The sequence below is a fragment of the Notolepis coatsorum genome (genome assembly GCF_963971535.1).
Source record: "Notolepis coatsorum genome assembly, chromosome: 14".
In the NCBI taxonomy this organism is placed as follows: domain Eukaryota; kingdom Metazoa; phylum Chordata; class Actinopteri; order Aulopiformes; family Paralepididae; genus Notolepis; species Notolepis coatsorum.
In genome coordinates, this window is record NC_140178.1 from 110,737,837 (window position 1) to 110,757,733 (window position 19,897).

Genomic DNA, 19,897 nt, shown 5'->3' on the forward strand with positions numbered 1-19,897 from the left:
TTTCAATGGGGTCCTCTGGACTCATTAAGAGGATTAGCGGGTCGATGGGAATTGATTGATTATATTTATCAGGTGAATTTGATCCGGCTTTTGATTGTGAATGACCCACCTGGTGTTGGACAGTCATTTGGGAATTAGATTGATATTGACTTTTCATCAGGCAATATATACAGTAGAAACACATAGAATCAACATCTGAAATTAAAGAAAGAAGATAACTAACCTTCTTACTGTCTTTTTCACTGTACTTTACCACGATGTACTATCCCTACTACTACTACCAAACATGGCAGCAAAAGTGTTAACGGAAGCACTTTTCAGGATTGGCCCCCTGACTGTCTTCAATCATATCAGACAAAACCCCTAAAACCATCTTTGTTTTCATGTCATTCCCAGCTGGTGTATTCAATTGTAAGTCTGACCAGAGCCCTTTCTCACTTTTCTGGTCAGACATTTCACTTCCGATTGTAAACCTGAGGATGTTTTCTGTGGCCACAGAAAATAAATAAACTACCATCTGAATTTCTAGTTCACCGTCTTGGCTCCTTTAAAATATTCCACAAGTATCAAGCAGGAACTGCAGGTTCTACCTTTAATTAATAAGTAAAACTAGTGTTACTTGGACAATATCTTCTGTTCATTGGAGAACGTTTTTTATATGTAGCGGTCGACGGACTGGTTCAGAGAGCGGGGGCAGCTGATAAAACACTCGGGACACAAAGAGCTGATTTCATTAACTTAACACGAGCACAAAATAAATTATTTTGTTCACTCAAAATACTTAAGCAAAGAACTACCTTAAATCGTCCCGATTTCTGAAGTAGATCTCTACTTATTTTAACTCAACAAATTGATAAAGAGTTTTTAAATCAAACGCCACTTGTAGATTTCACATAAGGGAGCTAATGCCATGTGGCCACTGCTGATTATTTCAAAAGGTCACTGGACGACAACATGTTTTATCCTGCAGGGTTGAAGGAAGGAGACGACTGCCAAATACAAATGATCTTCCTTCTTTATTTTCTTTGTTACAAAATCATGATTTAGTCGAAGAGACCGAAGCCCATGTCATCGTCGGAGCCTTCAGCGGATTCCTCCTCCTTCTCCTCCTCCTTCTCCTCCTTCTTGGCTGCAGGGGCAGAATAACAGGGATTAGCTGGAGCAGGGATCCATAAGACAAGCCAACCGTTTTCTCTGAAGATAAATCTAACTACTGGTTAAACCACTCAACGTTGACTTGTCACATTTACAAAAAATACAACGTCTGAGTGAATGATGTGAGTCTGAATGAATGATGTTCTAATATCTTTACTTTATGATGGCTGAGTGAATCTTCTAATATCTTTACTTTATGATGGCTGAGTGAATGTTCTAATATCTTTACTTTATGATGGCTGAGTGAATGTTCTAATATCTTTACTTTATGATGGCTGAGTGAATGTTCTAATATCTTTACTTTATGATGGCTGAGTGAATGTTCTAATATCTTAACTTTATGATGGCTGAGTAAATGTTCTAATATCTTAACTTTATGATTGCAGAGTCTGAATGAATGATGTTCTAATATCTTTACTTTATGATGGCTGAGTGAATGTTCTAATATCTTTACTTTATGATGGCTGAGTGAATGAATGATGTTATAATATCTTAACTTTATGATGGCTGAGTGAATGTTCTAATATCTTAACTTTATGATTGCAGAGTCTGAATGAATGATGTTCTAATATCTTTACTTTATGATGGCTGAGTGAATGAATGATGTTCTAATATCTTTACGTTATGATGGCTGAGTCTGAACCACCGTACTACTCAACCATCATAAAGCAAAATTCACTCAACCATCATAATGTTAAGATATATCATTCAGACTGCCATTATAAAGTACTACTACTCAGGGACGTGCACAGGACTTTAGAGGGGCAGGTGCTCAAAGGCTGAAAAGGGCACTACACTTGTGTGTATATATTAACCGAGCGCGCGTTGGGGGGTTTTGGTGATCAAATATTGAATATTGAACTATAATAATCAGTGCAGGAGCTCACTTATCCTTGAAAGACACTTTTATCACTGACTTAAAAGGCCCATACATCTCCATAAATGTTCAGGGGGGAGGGAATAAGTGCTTACCCTACAGACCCCAAGAAGTGCTGTATATTCTGTATTGTTTAATATAAATGCATTTTTTTATTCCAATCCCGATTTGTATTTGAGATTCCCAAATCCCATCGGACTTGACTTCTTCGTGTCCCTCAGTGAGTGTAATACCAGCATTCAACTGTATGCGCCACAGCGGTTTCTATCATCATCATCATCACCATCCACGCTATGCATAAAATATATAGGTCCGCGGAGAGGCATGCTGGGGAGGCCGTGCAAACTGCAATGGAATATGGGGCATCTCTCTCTCTTTACCTAATATTTTGATTATATCCTGACATTTTTCAGTTGGAAGGGCAGTCTGAGGCTCAAAAAGGCAGGTGCTCAAGCACCCCTTGGCCTCTATGTGTGCACGTGCCTGCTACTACTCTGCCATCGAGTAGTTTTACTAGTAGTTCTCTCACCTGGAGCGTCTGCGGCCGGGGGGGCGGCGCCCCCTGCAGGGGGGGCTGGAGCGGCTCCACCTCCTCCTCCGGCTCCCACGTTGGAGATCAGAGACCCGATGTCCACACTGGACAGATATTAATATATAGTGATGTTTACGCTGGACAGATATTAATATATAGTGATGTTTACGCTGGACAGATATTAATATATAGTGATGTTTACGCTGGACAGATATTAATATATAGTGATGTTTACGCTGGACAGATATTAATATATAGTGATGTTTACGCTGGACAGATATTAATATATAGTGATGTTTACGCTGGACAGATATTAATATATAGTGATGTTTACGCTGGACAGACATTAATATATAGTGATGTTTACGCTGGACAGATATTAATATATAGTGATGTTTACGCTGGACAGACATTAATATATAGTGATGTTGTGAAGGGCCAGATTAAACCGAATATATATATTTATTTATATATATATATTTAATTGTATTTGTATATTCTCTAATATTCCCTGATATCCCTTGTATATTCCTTGTACAATATGCATTGAATATCCATTCTAGCCTACTGAACATCCCATAATAGTCTCCATTCTACTATTGGTCGAGACCTTGGTGCCAGGCTGCCATACCCCTCAGACCCAGTTCAAACGTACCGCTCCACATGTACGAACAAGTCCTAGTTCCGCGTAGGAATCTGACTACCGCACCACTAATGGGACTATTTGTTCATAGTGCGTATATATACTGCGCTACTAAAGTAGGACTTTCTTTTCAGTCCAGTTTCTTACCCTCCAATAGAGTCACAGACGTAAAGCCTCCCCGCGACGCCACGTGTGGGAGTAAGGCCAAGTTCGCCTACCATCGGTATTGAGACATCGTGTATATTAATATTTGAATAGTCATATTTGGCACTATATCGTCGAGTTGGACGTAGTCTATTAAGCTAATAATAGTCTGTTAATATATAGTGCTTCGTGCGGTGAGAATACTACCGTAGTCAGTACCCCATCGTTTCGGGCAGAGAACTGGCTGCTTATCCAGGGTGGTTGACCCCACGTGAAGCTGCACCCGAGGAGCCCCAGAGCCGACGAGCGAGTGGACCTGTATACCGGATTATTCTACCGACGACAGCCCGCCTTCCCAGGCACGGATTATGCTTTGTATACTTTGATTATTCCATGGATAAAGACCCCCGACACTGCCGTGTGTTGGAACCCCCCCCCCCTGGAGAGGACGCAAGGTGAGGAGACGCTCTGCAAGACGAGGTCGCTTCACGTCTCTCCTCCGTGGACCGGATGACGCCGGCCCACAAAGAGTCCACCTGCTTTCATCTGTGGTCCAAGGATCGCCGGCGCATTGAACGGCACTACAGTGGGTTCACCTGGGATACCCTTGGCCGGATGAGGCAGCCGGATTCTACCCCCCCCCCCCCTCCTACTCCTGTCGGCTTACAAGCGACCGGATTAACCCCCCCTAGTGTGTCCAGTATATAATCATTAAAGTATCATTGCTGTTATTCCTTAAACTATTCCAGGTCGTATATGTACCACCTGCGCCTTCAGAGATTGGACATTCTCTATTGATATACCGACGAATACTCTTGCCATAAAAGTGCATACTAATTTCCATTCATAAATGTGATTGATTTGATTAAGTGCTTGCTCTACACACCATCGCTGTGTAGAAATAAAGACCTATTTCTAATTCGTACATTTGTGTTGGATCCGTTTCATCTACGTGACAGTGTTCATCATAATATATTTATGCCGTGTACTGGGTGGCCGAATATTAAGTACAAAGGTAGTGGTAGTAAGTATCATATCTAGTAATACAGTCAGGGAATTGTACCCCTCAGTTACAATTGGTCCTTCGAGCCGGAGGGTAATTAGTGTAATATTAATATAGTGTTATTAATATTGAAATGGCCTATGATGAACACTCCACGAAACGATCCTCCTAACCAACGCCCGCAGCGCGAACAACGGCTCCCTCAGTACTTAGAGGCTTACGCTGTCAGTCAACAACCTAGTCTTCTACTAACAGTAAACGCGGTAAAACTAGAAAAAGTATAAAAGTATGTCTAACCCCAACGCCCAGACTACCCCGACCATAGAGGCCCCTACGGGCTCTAATGTAACTGACCAAGTTCACGGTGGGGACCAGTGGGAACCAGACATGACTTCACACCCCGCCAGTACTGAAGAAGTAGTCCCCGATGAGTCCCGGGAGGAATACAACGCTACCGAGAGAGAACTCGGCACGGAAGAAGACGGGGAGAGCACCGTGGAGATAGAGCTCCAAGGCTCCGCAAGGAGTACCCCGAGGGAAGGCTCCCCTATACAACCGCCTTCTCCCAGCGAGGCAGAGAGGACCCTACAGCAGGCCTTCCTCATCAGCCTGAACGCCGCTGCTGAACGCGACCGACTGCAGATCCAGCAGCGAAGCGAACACGAGCAGATACGTCTAGAAATAAGACGCATTCAGATGGAAGAGAATGTGGCCCGAGAACGAGCCGGTGCTCAACGGGACGCAGCGCGCGACAGACAGCAGTCGCAACTAATAGAACAGCTGATCAGACGGACAACACCCTCTCCCTCCGCCAGAGGCTCCAGGAACTCGTCTAGACACACCTCCAGGGCGGCATCCCCTAGCCGAGTAAACAACCCTGAACTTGACCAACAGACGAGGTCTATACCCCCCACAGACCACCTCCCCCCACCGGTCCAAGCGAGACCTAGCAACCGGGAAGGAGCAGCATATCCTGTGGAGAGGCTAAACCAGAGACTACAAGCACTGGATGACCTAACTGAAGACGAAGAGGAAGAGGAGGAGAACCACGCCCGACGACAGCACAGTACTCTACCGGACCAGGAGGTCCGGTACAGCCCAGGCTATACTCCCGCGGAGCTGCGCTACAGACCCCCGACTCTATACACGGGTGAGCACGACGCACGACCCGCACCGAGGAACAGCACCTGGACAAGCGGGCCATGGTACACCGCCGGTACCAGCCCATACCAAGGAGCGGGAGGAGACTCGCCTAGGAGGCCTCTCCCCCAATGCTCGCCGATGTATCCACAGTCAGCGTCATACATTGGCACGCCTATGGTACCCGACTTCACCCAAGAGAACCGGGCCCAGTATACGGAACTCCGCATGTGTCTGGAGACCATGTTGGTGGATGTATTGGATGAACGCCACAAATACGCCATCCTACTGAAGCACTTAAAGGTACCCCGCGCACATAATATAGCGCTCGCCTACGCGACTTCCACCACCCCATACACAGCAGCGCTGGTAGCATTGGACCAGAGGTATGGGCGCATATGGGATTACGTGATCCAGGAGATCCGACACATCGACCGCTTACCCCCAGCAATAGACAATCGAGCACTGGACGACCTGTCCATCAGAGTGCAGTCCCTGGTAGGGATGTTGGGAGCGCAGAGAGAGAAGGGGAGGCATGAACTTTACGCCAACTCAAATGTGGAAAGGATCTTGGAGAAGCTGCCGCCCGCTCGACAGGAGCGTTTTAGGCGACAGAGGGACCACCGAGACCCGAATGGCCCCGAACCGAACCTCCTCGATCTAGCAGACTTCCTGGCGAGAGAAGTCAGCAGCCTACGGCTAGATACATTCGGACGGAGCACCCCTGGCTCCAGAGAAGGAACCAGACGACTAAATGATGGAAGAAGATCGGTGACTGTGATGCACCAATCGGAGTCAGTACCGAGCAGCAGGAGCCACAGTACCCCCTCCAGAACGGAGAAGTGGAAGATAGTGTGCCCCTACTGTGAGAAAGAACACTGGCTAGCGCAATGTGACTCCTTCCCCAAGCTGAACGCGGAGGAAGCAAGTCAATGGATAAAGTCCAACAAGCGCTGTTTTCGCTGTGCGCGCTCACACATGGCAGCCGAATGCCGCTTAAAGAAAAGGTGCACCAAGTGCGATGGAGCCCATCTGGACATACTTCACGACAGTAACAGACGCCGCCCTTCACCCGCACCATCCAGCCGCAAAGCGAGCGTCATGTACATCGATCCCGCCAGCAGCAGTGGAGCCCGAGTACTCCTAAAAGTAGTGCGTGTGACACTAAGCTACCAGAATAAAGTCCTGGACACTTACGCCGTCCTCGATGACGGGTCAGAGAAGACCCTTCTGCTCGCCTCCGCTGCGGCCCAGCTAGGGCTGCGGGGAAGCGAAACCCAAATGACAATTCGGACAATAAGACGAGATTTGAAGACGATAAAGGGCGAGAATGTCTCATTCTCTATCGCAGCAAGCGGCCAGCCTGAGCGACGGTACCAGATTACAGACGCTTTCACCAGCCAAGAAATAGGACTGTCGCGGTACACATACCCCGTCGCCAAGCTGATGGAGAAATATGCACATCTGCGCAAGTTACCGATCCTGACCAGACCACTGAATCGTGGTACGTGCCTCACCACAAGGTCCATCACAACGGTAAAGACCGCATAGTATTTAACTGCAGCTACCAGATCGGATCCCAAAATCTGAATAAAGAGTTACTGCCCGGTCCCACACTCGGCCCCTCCCTACTCGGCGTTCTACTCCGCTTCCGCCAGGAAAAGGTGGCCATCAGCGGGGACATTAAAGGAATGTTCCTGCAGGTGAGATTAGTAGAGGCGGACAAGCCCCTGTTACGGTTCCTATGGAGAGAGAAGCCAGGAGATGAGCACCCAGCCATCTACCAATGGGAAGTCCTCCCCTTCGGAACGACGTGCAGCCCCTGCTGTGCTACATTTGCACTACAGAAACATGTAGCAGAGGACCCAGCAGCGGACGAAGAGGTCCGACACAGCGTAAAGAACAGCTTCTACGTAGACAACTGTCTACAAAGCCTTTCAACCCAGGAAGAAGCCGAGGCTCTCCTGATTAAACTCCGCGCCTCATTGATCAAAGGCGGCTTTGATCTCAGGCAGTGGGCCAGCAGCGATCCGCAAGTACTGCGCAGCCTCTCCTCCGAGGACAAGGCAGCCAGCAGCGAGACCTGGATGGCTACAATCCCGGGAGAAGCCCAGGAGATGACCCTGGGATTGGTGTGGCGATTCAAAACAGATTCGCTTCACTACAGACACAAGCCCCTGACTACGGAGCAGGGAAGGCCGGCGGCGGCGCCGACCACCAGACGGAGTGTGTACACAACACTCGCCCGACAATATGACCCGCTAGGATGTATTCTACCGTACACCACCAGGGCAAAAATGATTGTACGAGCATTGTGGGACAAGGACCAGGGCTGGGACGACCCCATTCCCGCACACCTTGCATCCACCTGGAGAGAGTGGGAGATGGAGCTCCACTCACTCCCAGGCGTTAATATGCGCCGAAGCTACTTCCCACCCACGGTGAGGCCAGAGACATGTAAAATGGACTTACACGTCTTCAGTGACGCCTCAGAGGTCGCATACGGATCAGTAGCCTACTTGCGGGCCCAAGAGAAGGGGGGAGAGATCTACACAGCATTTGTCCTCGCCCGCTCGAGAATAGCCCCACGCAAGCAACAATCTATCCCACGTCTAGAGCTCTGCGCAGCCCTAGCCGGAGCGCACCTAGCCACGCTCATCCAACGTGAGCTCACCATACCGGTGTCTAGAACAATCCTGTGGTCAGATTCCACGACGGTACTCGCCTGGATCAAATCGGACTCATGCAAGTACAAAGTCTTCGTGGGAGTCAGAGTCACCGAGATTCAAGACTCAACCGAAGAGTTAACCGGAGAAACAGAGTGGCGCTACGTTGATACAAAACAGAACCCAGCTGACGTCATCACCCGGGGGATGCCCCTGGATGACCTCACCCGTCGCAATGTCTACAGTGACGGCCCAGCATTCCTAAGACTCCCGGAAGGACAGTGGCCCATGCCTATCCCGAGGGAAGCAAGTCCAGAGGAGGTGGAAAATAAGAAGTCTGTGTTCTGTGGATTGAGCACCGTAGCCTCCACCGACCCTAACATAGACGATTGCACGTCCATAGAGAGTGCACAACAAAGAACATTCCTGCGGTACCACCCGGAGTGCAAGTCCCCCGCTGATATGTCAGCAGCTAACTACGAGGAAGCAGAATTGCTTCTACTGCAGCGAGCCCAGAGAGACTCGTTCCCCGATGAATTGGCCTGTCTACAGGGAGGAAAGCCCGTCCCATCCGACAGCAGATTAATTCATCTGGCCCCCGAGAGCGACGCTCATACCCTCATCAGAGTGGGTGGTCGCCTACGCAGAGCCCCCAATCTACCGGATGACATTAAATACCCGATCGTATTGAACAGCCGACACAAGGTCACAGAGCTGATTATAAAGAAATACGATGAGGATGTACATCACGCAGGAGCAGAAAGAGTCTTCGCGGAAATCAGACGTCGTTACTGGATCCTACAAGGAAGAGAGGCGGTACGACGCTTCCAGCGAACATGTCTAGACTGCCGCAAGTGGCGCGCGCAGCCCAGCATACCAAGGATGGCTGACCTTCCTCCATGTCGCCTCCGAATCGGTGACAAGCCATTCCACTCAACGGGTATGGACTGCTTTGGCCCGCTGCACATAAAGAAAGGAAGAGGAACCGAGAAGCGGTGGGGTATTGTATTCAAATGCATGACCACCAGAGCGATACACATCGAGCTTCTCCCGACCATGAGCACAGACTCATTCCTTATGGCCTTCCGTAGATTCACATCACGGAAAGGAAGACCGTCTACCCTATTGTCCGATCATGGGACAAACTTCAAAGGCGGCGAAAGAGAGCTGAGAGAGAGCTTCCAAGCTATGGGCCCAGAACTTAAGACCCACCTCGCTCACAGGTTGATTTCCAATTCAACCCCCCAAACGCACCCCACTTCGGTGGCACTTGGGAACGAGAAGTGCGCTCCATAAAGACAGCCCTGTACGCAGTACTTGGGGCCCAGACTGTGGCGGAAGAAGTCCTAATGACAGTCCTCACGGAGATTGAGGGAGTACTTAACTCGAAGCCCCTCGGATATGTCTCCAGTGATGTGGCGGATATCGACCCAGTTACCCCCAACACACTCCTGATGGGGCGGCTAGATCCTGCATTACCCCAGACAATGTACCGGCCTGAAGAAGCGAACGGCCGACGAATGTGGAGGTACAGCCAAGTATTAGCCGACAAGTTTTGGAGCAGTTTCCTACTGCACTACCTACCGTCTCTACAGACCCGCCAGAAGTGGGTAAAGGAGAGAGACAATTTGACAGAAGGAACAGTCGTCATGATTATTGATCAATCACTGCCCAGAGCTATGTGGCCGGCCGGCCGCGTAAGCAAAGTGATCACCGGTGCCGACGGCAAGGTCCGAGCAGCTGAAGTGCTCGTCCAGGGTCGCACTTACACCCGTCCCGTGGCGAGGCTCATAGAACTGCCTCGACTCCCAGACACAATCGATGATGACCATGACCCTATAACCCTATGACTTTGTGAAGTTGACTGACCCCTACAGCAAACCCTTATGTGTAAATAGACAACGCGATTAATCTGTCTCTGTTTAACTGATTAGGTCTGGGACCAATCAGGGGGTGGCTGTTGTGAAGGGCCAGATTAAACCGAATATATATATTTATTTATATATATATATTTAATTGTATTTGTATATTCTCTAATATTCCCTGATATCCCTTGTATATTCCTTGTACAATATGCATTGAATATCCATTCTAGCCTACTGAACATCCCATAATAGTCTCCATTCTACTATTGGTCGAGACCTTGGTGCCAGGCTGCCATACCCCTCAGACCCAGTTCAAACGTACCGCTCCACATGTACGAACAAGTCCTAGTTCCGCGTAGGAATCTGACTACCGCACCACTAATGGGACTATTTGTTCATAGTGCGTATATATACTGCGCTACTAAAGTAGGACTTTCTTTTCAGTCCAGTTTCTTACCCTCCAATAGAGTCACAGGCGTAAAGCCTCCCCGCGACGCCACGTGTGGGAGTAAGGCCAAGTTCGCCTACCATCGGTATTGAGACATCGTGTATATTAATATTTGAATAGTCATATTTGGCACTATATCGTCGAGTTGGACGTAGTCTATTAAGCTAATAATAGTCTGTTAATATATAGTGCTTCGTGCGGTGAGAATACTACCGTAGTCAGTACCCCATCGTTTCGGGCAGAGAACTGGCTGCTTATCCAGGGTGGTTGACCCCACGTGAAGCTGCACCCGAAGAGCCCCAGAGCCGACGAGCGAGTGGACCTGTATACCGGATTATTCTACCGACGACAGCCCGCCTTCCCAGGCACGGATTATGCTTTGTATACTTTGATTATTCCATGGATAAAGACCCCCGACACTGCCGTGTGTTGGAACCCCCCCCCCCTGGAGAGGACGCAAGGTGAGGAGAGCCGGCGCATTGAACGGCACTACAGTGGGTTCACCTGGGATACCCTTGGCCGGATGAGGCAGCCGGATTCTACCCCCCCCCCCTCCTACTCCTGTCGGCTTACAAGCGACCGGATTAACCCCCCCTAGTGTGTCCAGTATATAATCATTAAAGTATCATTGCTGTTATTCCTTAAACTATTCCAGGTCGTATATGTACCACCTGCGCCTTCAGAGATTGGACATTCTCTATTGATATACCGACGAATACTCTTGCCATAAAAGTGCATACTAATTTCCATTCATAAATGTGATTGATTTGATTAAGTGCTTGCTCTACACACCATCGCTGTGTAGAAATAAAGACCTATTTCTAATTCGTACATTTGTGTTGGATCCGTTTCATCTACGTGACAGTGTTCATCATAATATATTTATGCCGTGTACTGGGTGGCCGAATATTAAGTACAAAGGTAGTGGTAGTAAGTATCATATCTAGTAATACAGTCAGGGAATTGTACCCCTCAGTTACAGTGATGTTTACACTTGACAGATATTAGTGATGTTTACGCTGGACAGATATTAATATATAGTGAATGTTTACGCTGGACAGACATTAATATATAGTGATGTTTACACTGGACAGATATTAATATATAGTGATGTTTACACTGGACAGATATTAATATATAGTGATGTTTGAATACCGTTTATGTCACAAATGTATCAGTACTAAATACCTATATGTCCCTATGCCATAAATGTCATGTATGTTGTGTATGTCATAAATGTCTATATGAATTGAAAATGGGGGACCCTGATGGAAACAAGACAAACGTCTTTCTCAGGTCTGCATCCCCTTAACAATTGTGTGTATTGAGCCGTACTGTATTGTACCCCTTCTGCAATCTGTTAAATAAAGTTTTCATTCATTCATGTTTACGCTGGACAGAGACATTAATATATAGTGATGTTTACACTGGACAGAGACATTAATATATAGTGATGTTTACACTGGACAGAGACATTAATATATAGTGATGTTTACACTGGACAGACATTAATATATAGTGATGTTTACACTGGACAGACATTAATATATAGTGATGTTTACACTGGACAGAGACATTAATATATAGTGATGTTTACACTGGACAGAGACATTAATATATAGTGATGTTTACACTGGACAGACATTAATATATAGTGATGTTTACACTGGACAGACATTAATATATAGTGATGTTTACACTGGACAGAGACATTAATATATAGTGATGTTTACACTGGACAGAGACATTAATATATAGTGATGTTTACACTGGACAGACATTAATATATAGTAATATCCACTGGACAGATTAATATATAGTAATATCCACATTGAGCCTGTAGGACAGATATTTAATATATAGTCATGTCCACACTGGACAGACAGATGTATCACTTGTATAATAATATCCATAGACAACGAGGTGTGCAGTTATAGAAAGAGGATGCATGATGTGGGGCTATTCACACCACAAAGCAACGGTTTGACTCTGCAAAAGGAGGGTTTGCCAGAGCTCAACAATTTGAGGTAGAGGGCATCTTATTATATATTATTACATGGCGTTTTAACATTTGCCAAAATGCTTGATTGTGATTGGTCAATAGCGCTCGGTTGCCCCTAACAGCGGTCAATTATTTCTCGATAATTCACCGCTGCTACGGGCAACGCGCAATAATGACCGCTGTTAGGGGCAACAGAGCGCTATTGACCAATCACAATCAAGCATTTTGATCGCAGTCACGAAAGCTAAGCTTTACCATTGTGCACAGCTGCACTGCATCAGGTGCAATCAAGTCCACACCCCTGCCGGCGATGACAGAGGAGCAACAGAACAACCGCGTCTGCATTTGATCTCGTCTTGTCGATGGTGTAAAATGAATTACGTATATTGTTAGTAAGTCAGCCCTGTAATAAGCGGGATAATGTATAGCTATACTCGGTCATTGTCGCAAAATAATTGACCTTCACTGCGTTTAGAACACCGTGTCGGTCAATTATTTTGCGACAATGACCTCGTAGCTATACATGATCCCTTACATATAATAGGGTAGCTATTCACAGGGTAGCTAGGATGTGCTAACCGCAGGAGCGCTGTGCCCAACCAGTACGATGATGAAGTGTTCTCAGTTCTCACCTTGGCAAACAGGCTGGGCCAGAACGGCTCCACGGTGACTCCTGCTGCCTTGATCAGAGCGGTCAGCTTGTCCTCCTATACACACAGAGAACAGGAAAACACATGTCAACTTTCTGTTACCAAGGGGACGGAGGACACCTCATCGGGTTTAGAGACGAGGTGACCAAAATATCAGTATTTTACTTAGTTGGGTTTTCACTGAACCCTTTCACTGCGACAACACAGACGGTTAACCCTTTCACTGCCACACGACAAAGGGTTAACCTTTTGTAGTGTGGTTGTGAAAGGGTTCTAGGTTAACCCTTTGTCGTGTGGTAGTGAAGGGGTTAACCTTCTGTAGTGTGGCAGTGAAAGGGTTAACGGTTAACAACAGAGTATAGATTAGATAGATATAGATATACAAGTAAAGAAGTCTATACTTGGGGAGACTTTGAGGTATAGTCACTAGCCAAGTACTTCAGATAACTGCATCACATACTCATCACAGTACATTACAACTTTGTATCATCAATTAATGCCGGTAGATTATATGATGTGTAGTGTTGCTGTGTAGAATTAATGTAAACCAAGACCGTCACAGTTTAAAATGAGCCACATACAGTAGTGCCAACATCACATTCTACCTGTGGTACGTTTACAAACACTTAATATGAGCGCCATTCGCTACATGAGGCTCTTAGCCGTCAGGACAGTAGATTCTGAGTGACCATGTGGTCTTGTCTACACTATAAACAAATGGTAGCCAGCATGGCAGTAGGAATGAATGAAAACTTTATCAACAGATTAGCAGAATGGGTACAATACAGTACGGCTCAATACACACAATTGTTAAGGGGATGCAGACCTGAGAAAGACTTTCGTCTTGTTTACATCAGGGTCCCCCATTTTCAATTCATCATAACATATATGACATACATGACATACAGATAGACAGTACTGCTACATCTATACATTTATGACATACCAGATTTACATATACAGTACCGTTTGTGATACAAAAATTGTCTAAAAAAAGAGTATACACATTTTGACTAAGAGATCCAACAACAGACTAATATCAATTAAAACACACGTTCTAATGTCACAGTACATGGTGATCTGGTCCTATATTATGGTTAGTGTTAAACATGACAGCTAGCGGGTTAGCATCGCGATAACACAGGATCCCGCGCAGCAGCAGCAGCAGTAACTAACTGTCAGTCAGACACATAATGGCGTCGAGGGGGGGCCGCCATTTTATCTGTTGACTTCACTCACATTCAGTTTCTTATTAAAACATAAACGACCCATGGAAATATAAAACCACCTACTTCTAAACACAAAGCCTTCGCGGTATAGAGCTCAACACTATGTTATATTAACAGAGAGCGGGTTAGTCAGCGTTTACATTATTTTAATGTGTTGTTGATGGTCGACTCACTGTAACGGTGACTTCATCGTCGTAGAGGATGAGAGCGGCGTAAATACAGGTGAGTTCAGATACGGATGCCATTTCTTTCTTCAAATAGTTTGATCCTGGGGTCGGATGCCTAAATTTGAGCGGTGCTAGTCTCCGGATTGTCTGGCCTTAGCTTCTGGAGAAGAACCGAGCACCTTCAGGTTCACTTCCTGTCAGGGTGTCACAACGGAAAGGAAGGAGGGCGGGAGCGAGGCCGGCTTTTATAACCTGCGTCAGTGTAAAACAAAGATATCCAAATGGTTTATTTCTCTTCCACAGCGAAGTCTTTCTTTACAGAAGTGGTGTGAGGGCTGGCCCAGTACTCCACGCTTCCAGGTACCAATTACCATCACGCACCTGAAAGGGTTTTCCAATCAGCCCGTTTCTGAACATTCAGTGTCGGGTCGTTTTGCTTACCACCAGCTACTGCTTGTTCCTCTTGTGTTGTTTTCTCCAGTACGCCCTTGGAAGTCGCCGTTGTTACCCCTCTCTGCCTCCGTGGACCCGTGCCTCATATTACACTTTTCCTTGGTGAGTTTTTGGAAGTCTATTTTTTGATGCTCTGATTTTTCCCGGACTCAAGACCTTCATTCTGTTTTTTGTGTGTTCCTTAACACTGAAGAAGTGTTGCTTTGTTTTGGTACTGGACTCTGCTTGTTACTGGACTGCCTCGTAATCCCTTCGTTCTATTAATGACATTCTCCGTTTTTCTGTTCCTCCCCGAGTGGATATTCAATAAGCTGCAGAGCCGCAGAGCCGCAGAGCCGTAGAGCCCTACTCTGCTGAAGGACATTCCCCCTGAATGCTTTTACGTTGTTTTTTGCTCGTTTCTGTTTGTAAATAAATACGCCCATAGTTTTTGGCTAACTCTGAACTACCTGTCTGTGTCGTGCTGTTGGGGTTGTTTACAAACCATAACATTACGACCCGACCATGTCGACCCCAGCCGACACAGACGGTGTTAGAGCAGCGTTGGCAGGTCAGATCCAGCTGACCAACGACCACACCCAACAGCTAGGGGCGGCTGCGGCTGCTGTGCAGGACCTCCGGGCCCAGGTCCAGCCTATCCAGACTTCTCTAGACACACTAACCACCCAGCAGACTGCGCAGGGTAATCAGCAGGCTGATATTCTACACCAGCTGCAGACTCTCAGTGCAGCATTTAACACCCTGCTTTTAACCCCACCAGTGGCAGTAGTCCCAGCCGGACCACCACCTGCCGCCACGATTAACCCTGCACCTCCCTACCCCGCTCCTCGGGAGCCCCATCTCTCCAGCCCACGACTGTTCGACGGTAACTTCGAGGACTGTGCCACGTTCATCATGTGAGTTAGTTTTCATTCATCAACCCAGCAGATTTACGACAGAGGGATCCCAGGTGGCTTACATGACTAACCTGCTCACAGGCCGAGCAGCACAGTGGGTTACTGCTTCCTGGTCCATGAGGGCTGACTTCTGTTTTTCATACACAGATTTTGTGGCAGAGCTCCGAAGGGTTTTCCACCACCCAGCTCGTGGCCAGGACCCTGGAGCCCGGTTGGGCACCTTCCAGCAGGGCAGTGGCAGTGTCACCGACTACGCGCTGGAGTTCAGACTGGCCGCAACCGAGAGTGGTTGGAATGACCGGGCGCTTCATCTCACCTTCCTGAAGGGGCTCAACGACGCCGTGAGAGACCAGCTCGCCACCCGGGAGGAGCCCGATTAGCTCGAGGCCCTAATCAGCCTCGCCATCCGCATCAACGGACGCCTCCGGGAGAGAAGGCGCGAGCGAGCCCGACCGGGACCCCCAGCCATTCCCCAGACCTCCCGCACTCGTGACTGGACTGCTGATCGTCCTGCCTCCTCCGCGACTGGAGGCCCCTTCCCCTCCCGGCCTGTGACCAAGGAGGAACCCATGCAGCTGGGACGCACACACCTTAGCCCGGCCGAACGGGAGTCCCAACTCAGGTCCGGCCTTTGCCTCTACTACGGCCTTGATGGACACCGTATCTACAATTGTCCTACCCGGCCAAAAGACTAGGCTTGCTGGGACCCCGGGAGATCCTGGTGAGCCGTTTTTCCTGTTCCCACACCCATGCACCACCTAACCATCTGACGAGCGTCACCCTGGCCTTGGCGGACCAGCGGGCAACGGTGGGTGCACTCGTTGACTCGGGGGCTGATGAGTGCTTCCTGGATTTTGAGTTTGCCACCCAGGCCAACATTCCACTTGAGAACCTCGAGAGGCCCTTGAAGGTCTTCGCGTTGGATCAGCACCGCCTGGCCGACATCACTCAACGCACCTGTCCTGTCCTCCTCACCATTGCTGGTAATCACGTTGAGAGACTCCAGTTCTTTATTACCAGGTCCCCTTTAGTCCCAGTAGTTCTGGGTCGTCCCTGGCTCACGCAGCATGAGCCCCACATCGCCTGGTCCTCCGGCACTATCATGGGGTGGAGCTCCTCCTGTCATGCCCAGTGTCTTCAGGCTGCGTCCAGTCCGTCGCCCCCGGAGTTAACCTAGTGTGCCGCCCCCAGACCTCTCGACTATCCCCCCTGAGTACCACGACCTCTGGGAGGTTTTCAACAAGTCCCGGGCTCAGGCCCTTCCTCCTCATCGGCCTTACAACTGTGCAATCGACCTCCGCTCTGGAGATCCCCTTCCCGGCAGCCGCCTTTACAGTCTGACCGTCCCTGAGAAGGCAGCGATGGAGGAGTACATCTCTGAGTCCTTGACAGCAGGCCTCATTCGGCCCTCGTCCTCCCCAGTGGCGGCCGGCTTCTTTTTTGTTGGGAAGAAGTACGGAGGTCTCCGGCCCTGCATTGACTATCGCCAACTCAACAAGATCACCATCAAGAACAAGTATCCTCTTCCTCTCATGAACTCCACCTTCGAGCCCCTCACCCAGGCTACCGTCTTCACTAAACTGGACCTCCGGAGTGCCTACCATCTGGTCCGTATCCGAGAGGGCGACGAGTGGAAGACCGCCTTCAAGACTCCCAGGGGTCATTATGAGTATCTGGTAATGCCGTTCGGCCTCACCAACGCTCCGACGGTATTCCAGGCGCTCATGAACGACGTCCTCCGTGACATGCTCGAGGAGTTTGTGGTGGTCTACCTTGACAACATCCTCATCTTCTCCAAGACTCTCGAGGAACATGTCCATCATGTCCGCCGAGTACTTGAGCGCCTTCTCCACAACCGGCTCTTCGTTAAGGCAGAGAAGTGCCGTTTCCACACCAATTCCGTCGATTACCTTGGCTTCATCGTGGAGAGTGGCCAGACCCCAAGAAGCAGTTCATTGTGGAGGTGAACGCCTCGAATACTGGACTAGGGGCTATCCTGTCTCAGCGGTCGGCAACGGAAGGATCTCCCGCTTCAATCCACCGCCAAGAAGCTTAACCCCCGGTTCGTCGGCCCTTTCGAGATCCGGAAGGTGCTCAGTCCCACGGCGGTGAGTCTCAAGCTTCCAGCATCCATGCGCATTCATCCTGTATTTCATGTGTCCCGAGTGAAGCCTGTCTCTCTCAGTCCCCTGATGCCTCCTGCCCCAGATCCTCCCAAGATGGTGGATGGACACCCCCAGTGGAAGGTCCGCCAGCTCATGGACATCCGACGCAGAGGACGGGGGTTCCAGTATCTGGTGGACTGGGAGGGATACAGTCCTGAGGAACGGAGCTGGGTCTCCCGCCAGCTCATCATGGACCCCGCCCTGATCTCCAACTTCCATCGTTCCCATCCGGAGAAGCCGAGGCCTGGCAGGTAGCCGGGTGGCTCCCGTGGAGGGGGGGGGGGGGTACTGTGAGGGCTGGCCCAGTACTGCGCGCTTCCAGGTACCAATTACCATCACGCACCTGAAAGGGTTTTCCATTCAGCCCGAGGGGAGCCCTTTTATACACGGGTTTCTGAACATTCAGTGTCGGGTCGTTTTGCTTACCACCAGCTACTGCTTGTTCCTCTTGTGTTGTTTTCTCCAGTACACCCTTGGAAGTCGCCGTTGTTACCTCTCTCTGCCTCCGTGGACCCGTGCCTCATATTACACTTTTCCTTGGTGAGTTTTTGGAAGTCTATTTTTTGATGCTCTGATTTCCTAATTTTTTCCCGGACTCAAGACCTTCATTCTGTTTTTTGTGTGTTCCTTACTGAAGAAGTGTCGCTTTGTTTTGGTACTGGACTCCCTCGTAATCCCTTCATTCTATTAATGACATTCTCCGTTTTTCTGTTCCTCCCCGAGTGGATATTCAATAAGCTGCAGAGCCGCAGAGCCACAGAGCCAACTCTGCTCTGGGCAGAGCCGCAGAGCCCTACTCTGCTGAAGGACATTCCCCCTGAATGCTTTTACGTTGTTTTTTGCTCGTTTCTGTTTGTAAATAAATACGCCCATAGTTTTTGGCTAACTCTGAACTACCTGTCTGTCTGTGTCATGCTGTTGGGGTTGTTTACAAACCATAACAAGTGGTCCTAAAGCTATTTTCCTAAATATTCACGTTACTACTACAAGGTGAGAAAACTGTATTTTCCCAGTCTCCAAAATCACCGCCGACTCGACAAATTCCTCCACACTGAAAAGCCGTAAATCAACTTGCCGGCTCTTTCCACAGCAAAACGGTAGGCTTGGCACCTTGGTTGAGAAATGCAGGCTTTATGTTGTTTAGTCTATCTGTTCAGTCCTGTTCAGTTCTGTTTCAAGCTACAGTACACACTGCCTGTTCTGAGAGAATTGTGGACTATAGAGACACAACTGTTCTAGAATGTTCGGTTATGACATCATACGGTGACATCACCAATGTTCCAGAACGTTCGCTCATGACATCATACTGTGCCATCACAAATGTTCTAGCGCGTTCGGTCATGACATCATACTGTGACATCACAAATGTTCTAGAATGTTCTATTATGACAAATAAGACGGTTCAATGACTTTATCTAAATCCAATCAATATTCCTAATGCCGTTTCAATGTAAGGTTATAAAAATAAACATAACAACATTCATATAATACAATAACCTAAATATATAGCTTTGGCTCCTACATCACTCTTGGCTAAATCAAACATGCCAGGTGAATCGAACACTGAGGAGGCATGTTCCTCTCCTCACTTCTCCCCCCAGCTCTTCTTTACTGGGTTTTTATTGTAGTTAAATCACTCAAAATCAAACAACTGGCAGGAAAATCAAACACTGGGAGGCATGTTCCTCTCCTCACTTCTCCCTTCAGCTCTTCTTTGCAGAGCTATTGATTGATGCCTATTTATGTGGCAAATTATCGAAGAAGTGACTGAAGGTCCTGAAACTTCCTCTCTGTGGTTGGCAGAGCATGTGGAAACATTCTAATCCATGTCATCGGCTTGTTTGGCACCTGGACCCTCTGTG

General features: G+C 48.2%; 1 protein-coding gene across 1 annotated transcript; it reads right to left on the reverse strand.

Annotated features, from left to right (window-relative positions):
* Positions 1-1,043: 1,043 nt before the first annotated feature.
* Positions 1,044-14,701, reverse strand: LOC311240299 (large ribosomal subunit protein P1-like; the record flags this gene model as incomplete). The annotated part of the gene is made up of 4 exons (XM_084328861.1): positions 14,528-14,701; positions 13,082-13,182; positions 2,562-2,668; positions 1,044-1,129 (listed from the first exon to the last, which is right to left on the reverse strand). The coding sequence occupies exons 1-4, from the start codon at positions 14,597-14,599 to the stop codon at positions 1,044-1,046; spliced, it is 366 nt and encodes a 121-aa protein (XP_084184987.1). The 5' UTR covers positions 14,600-14,701.
* Positions 14,702-19,897: the final 5,196 nt, after the last annotated feature.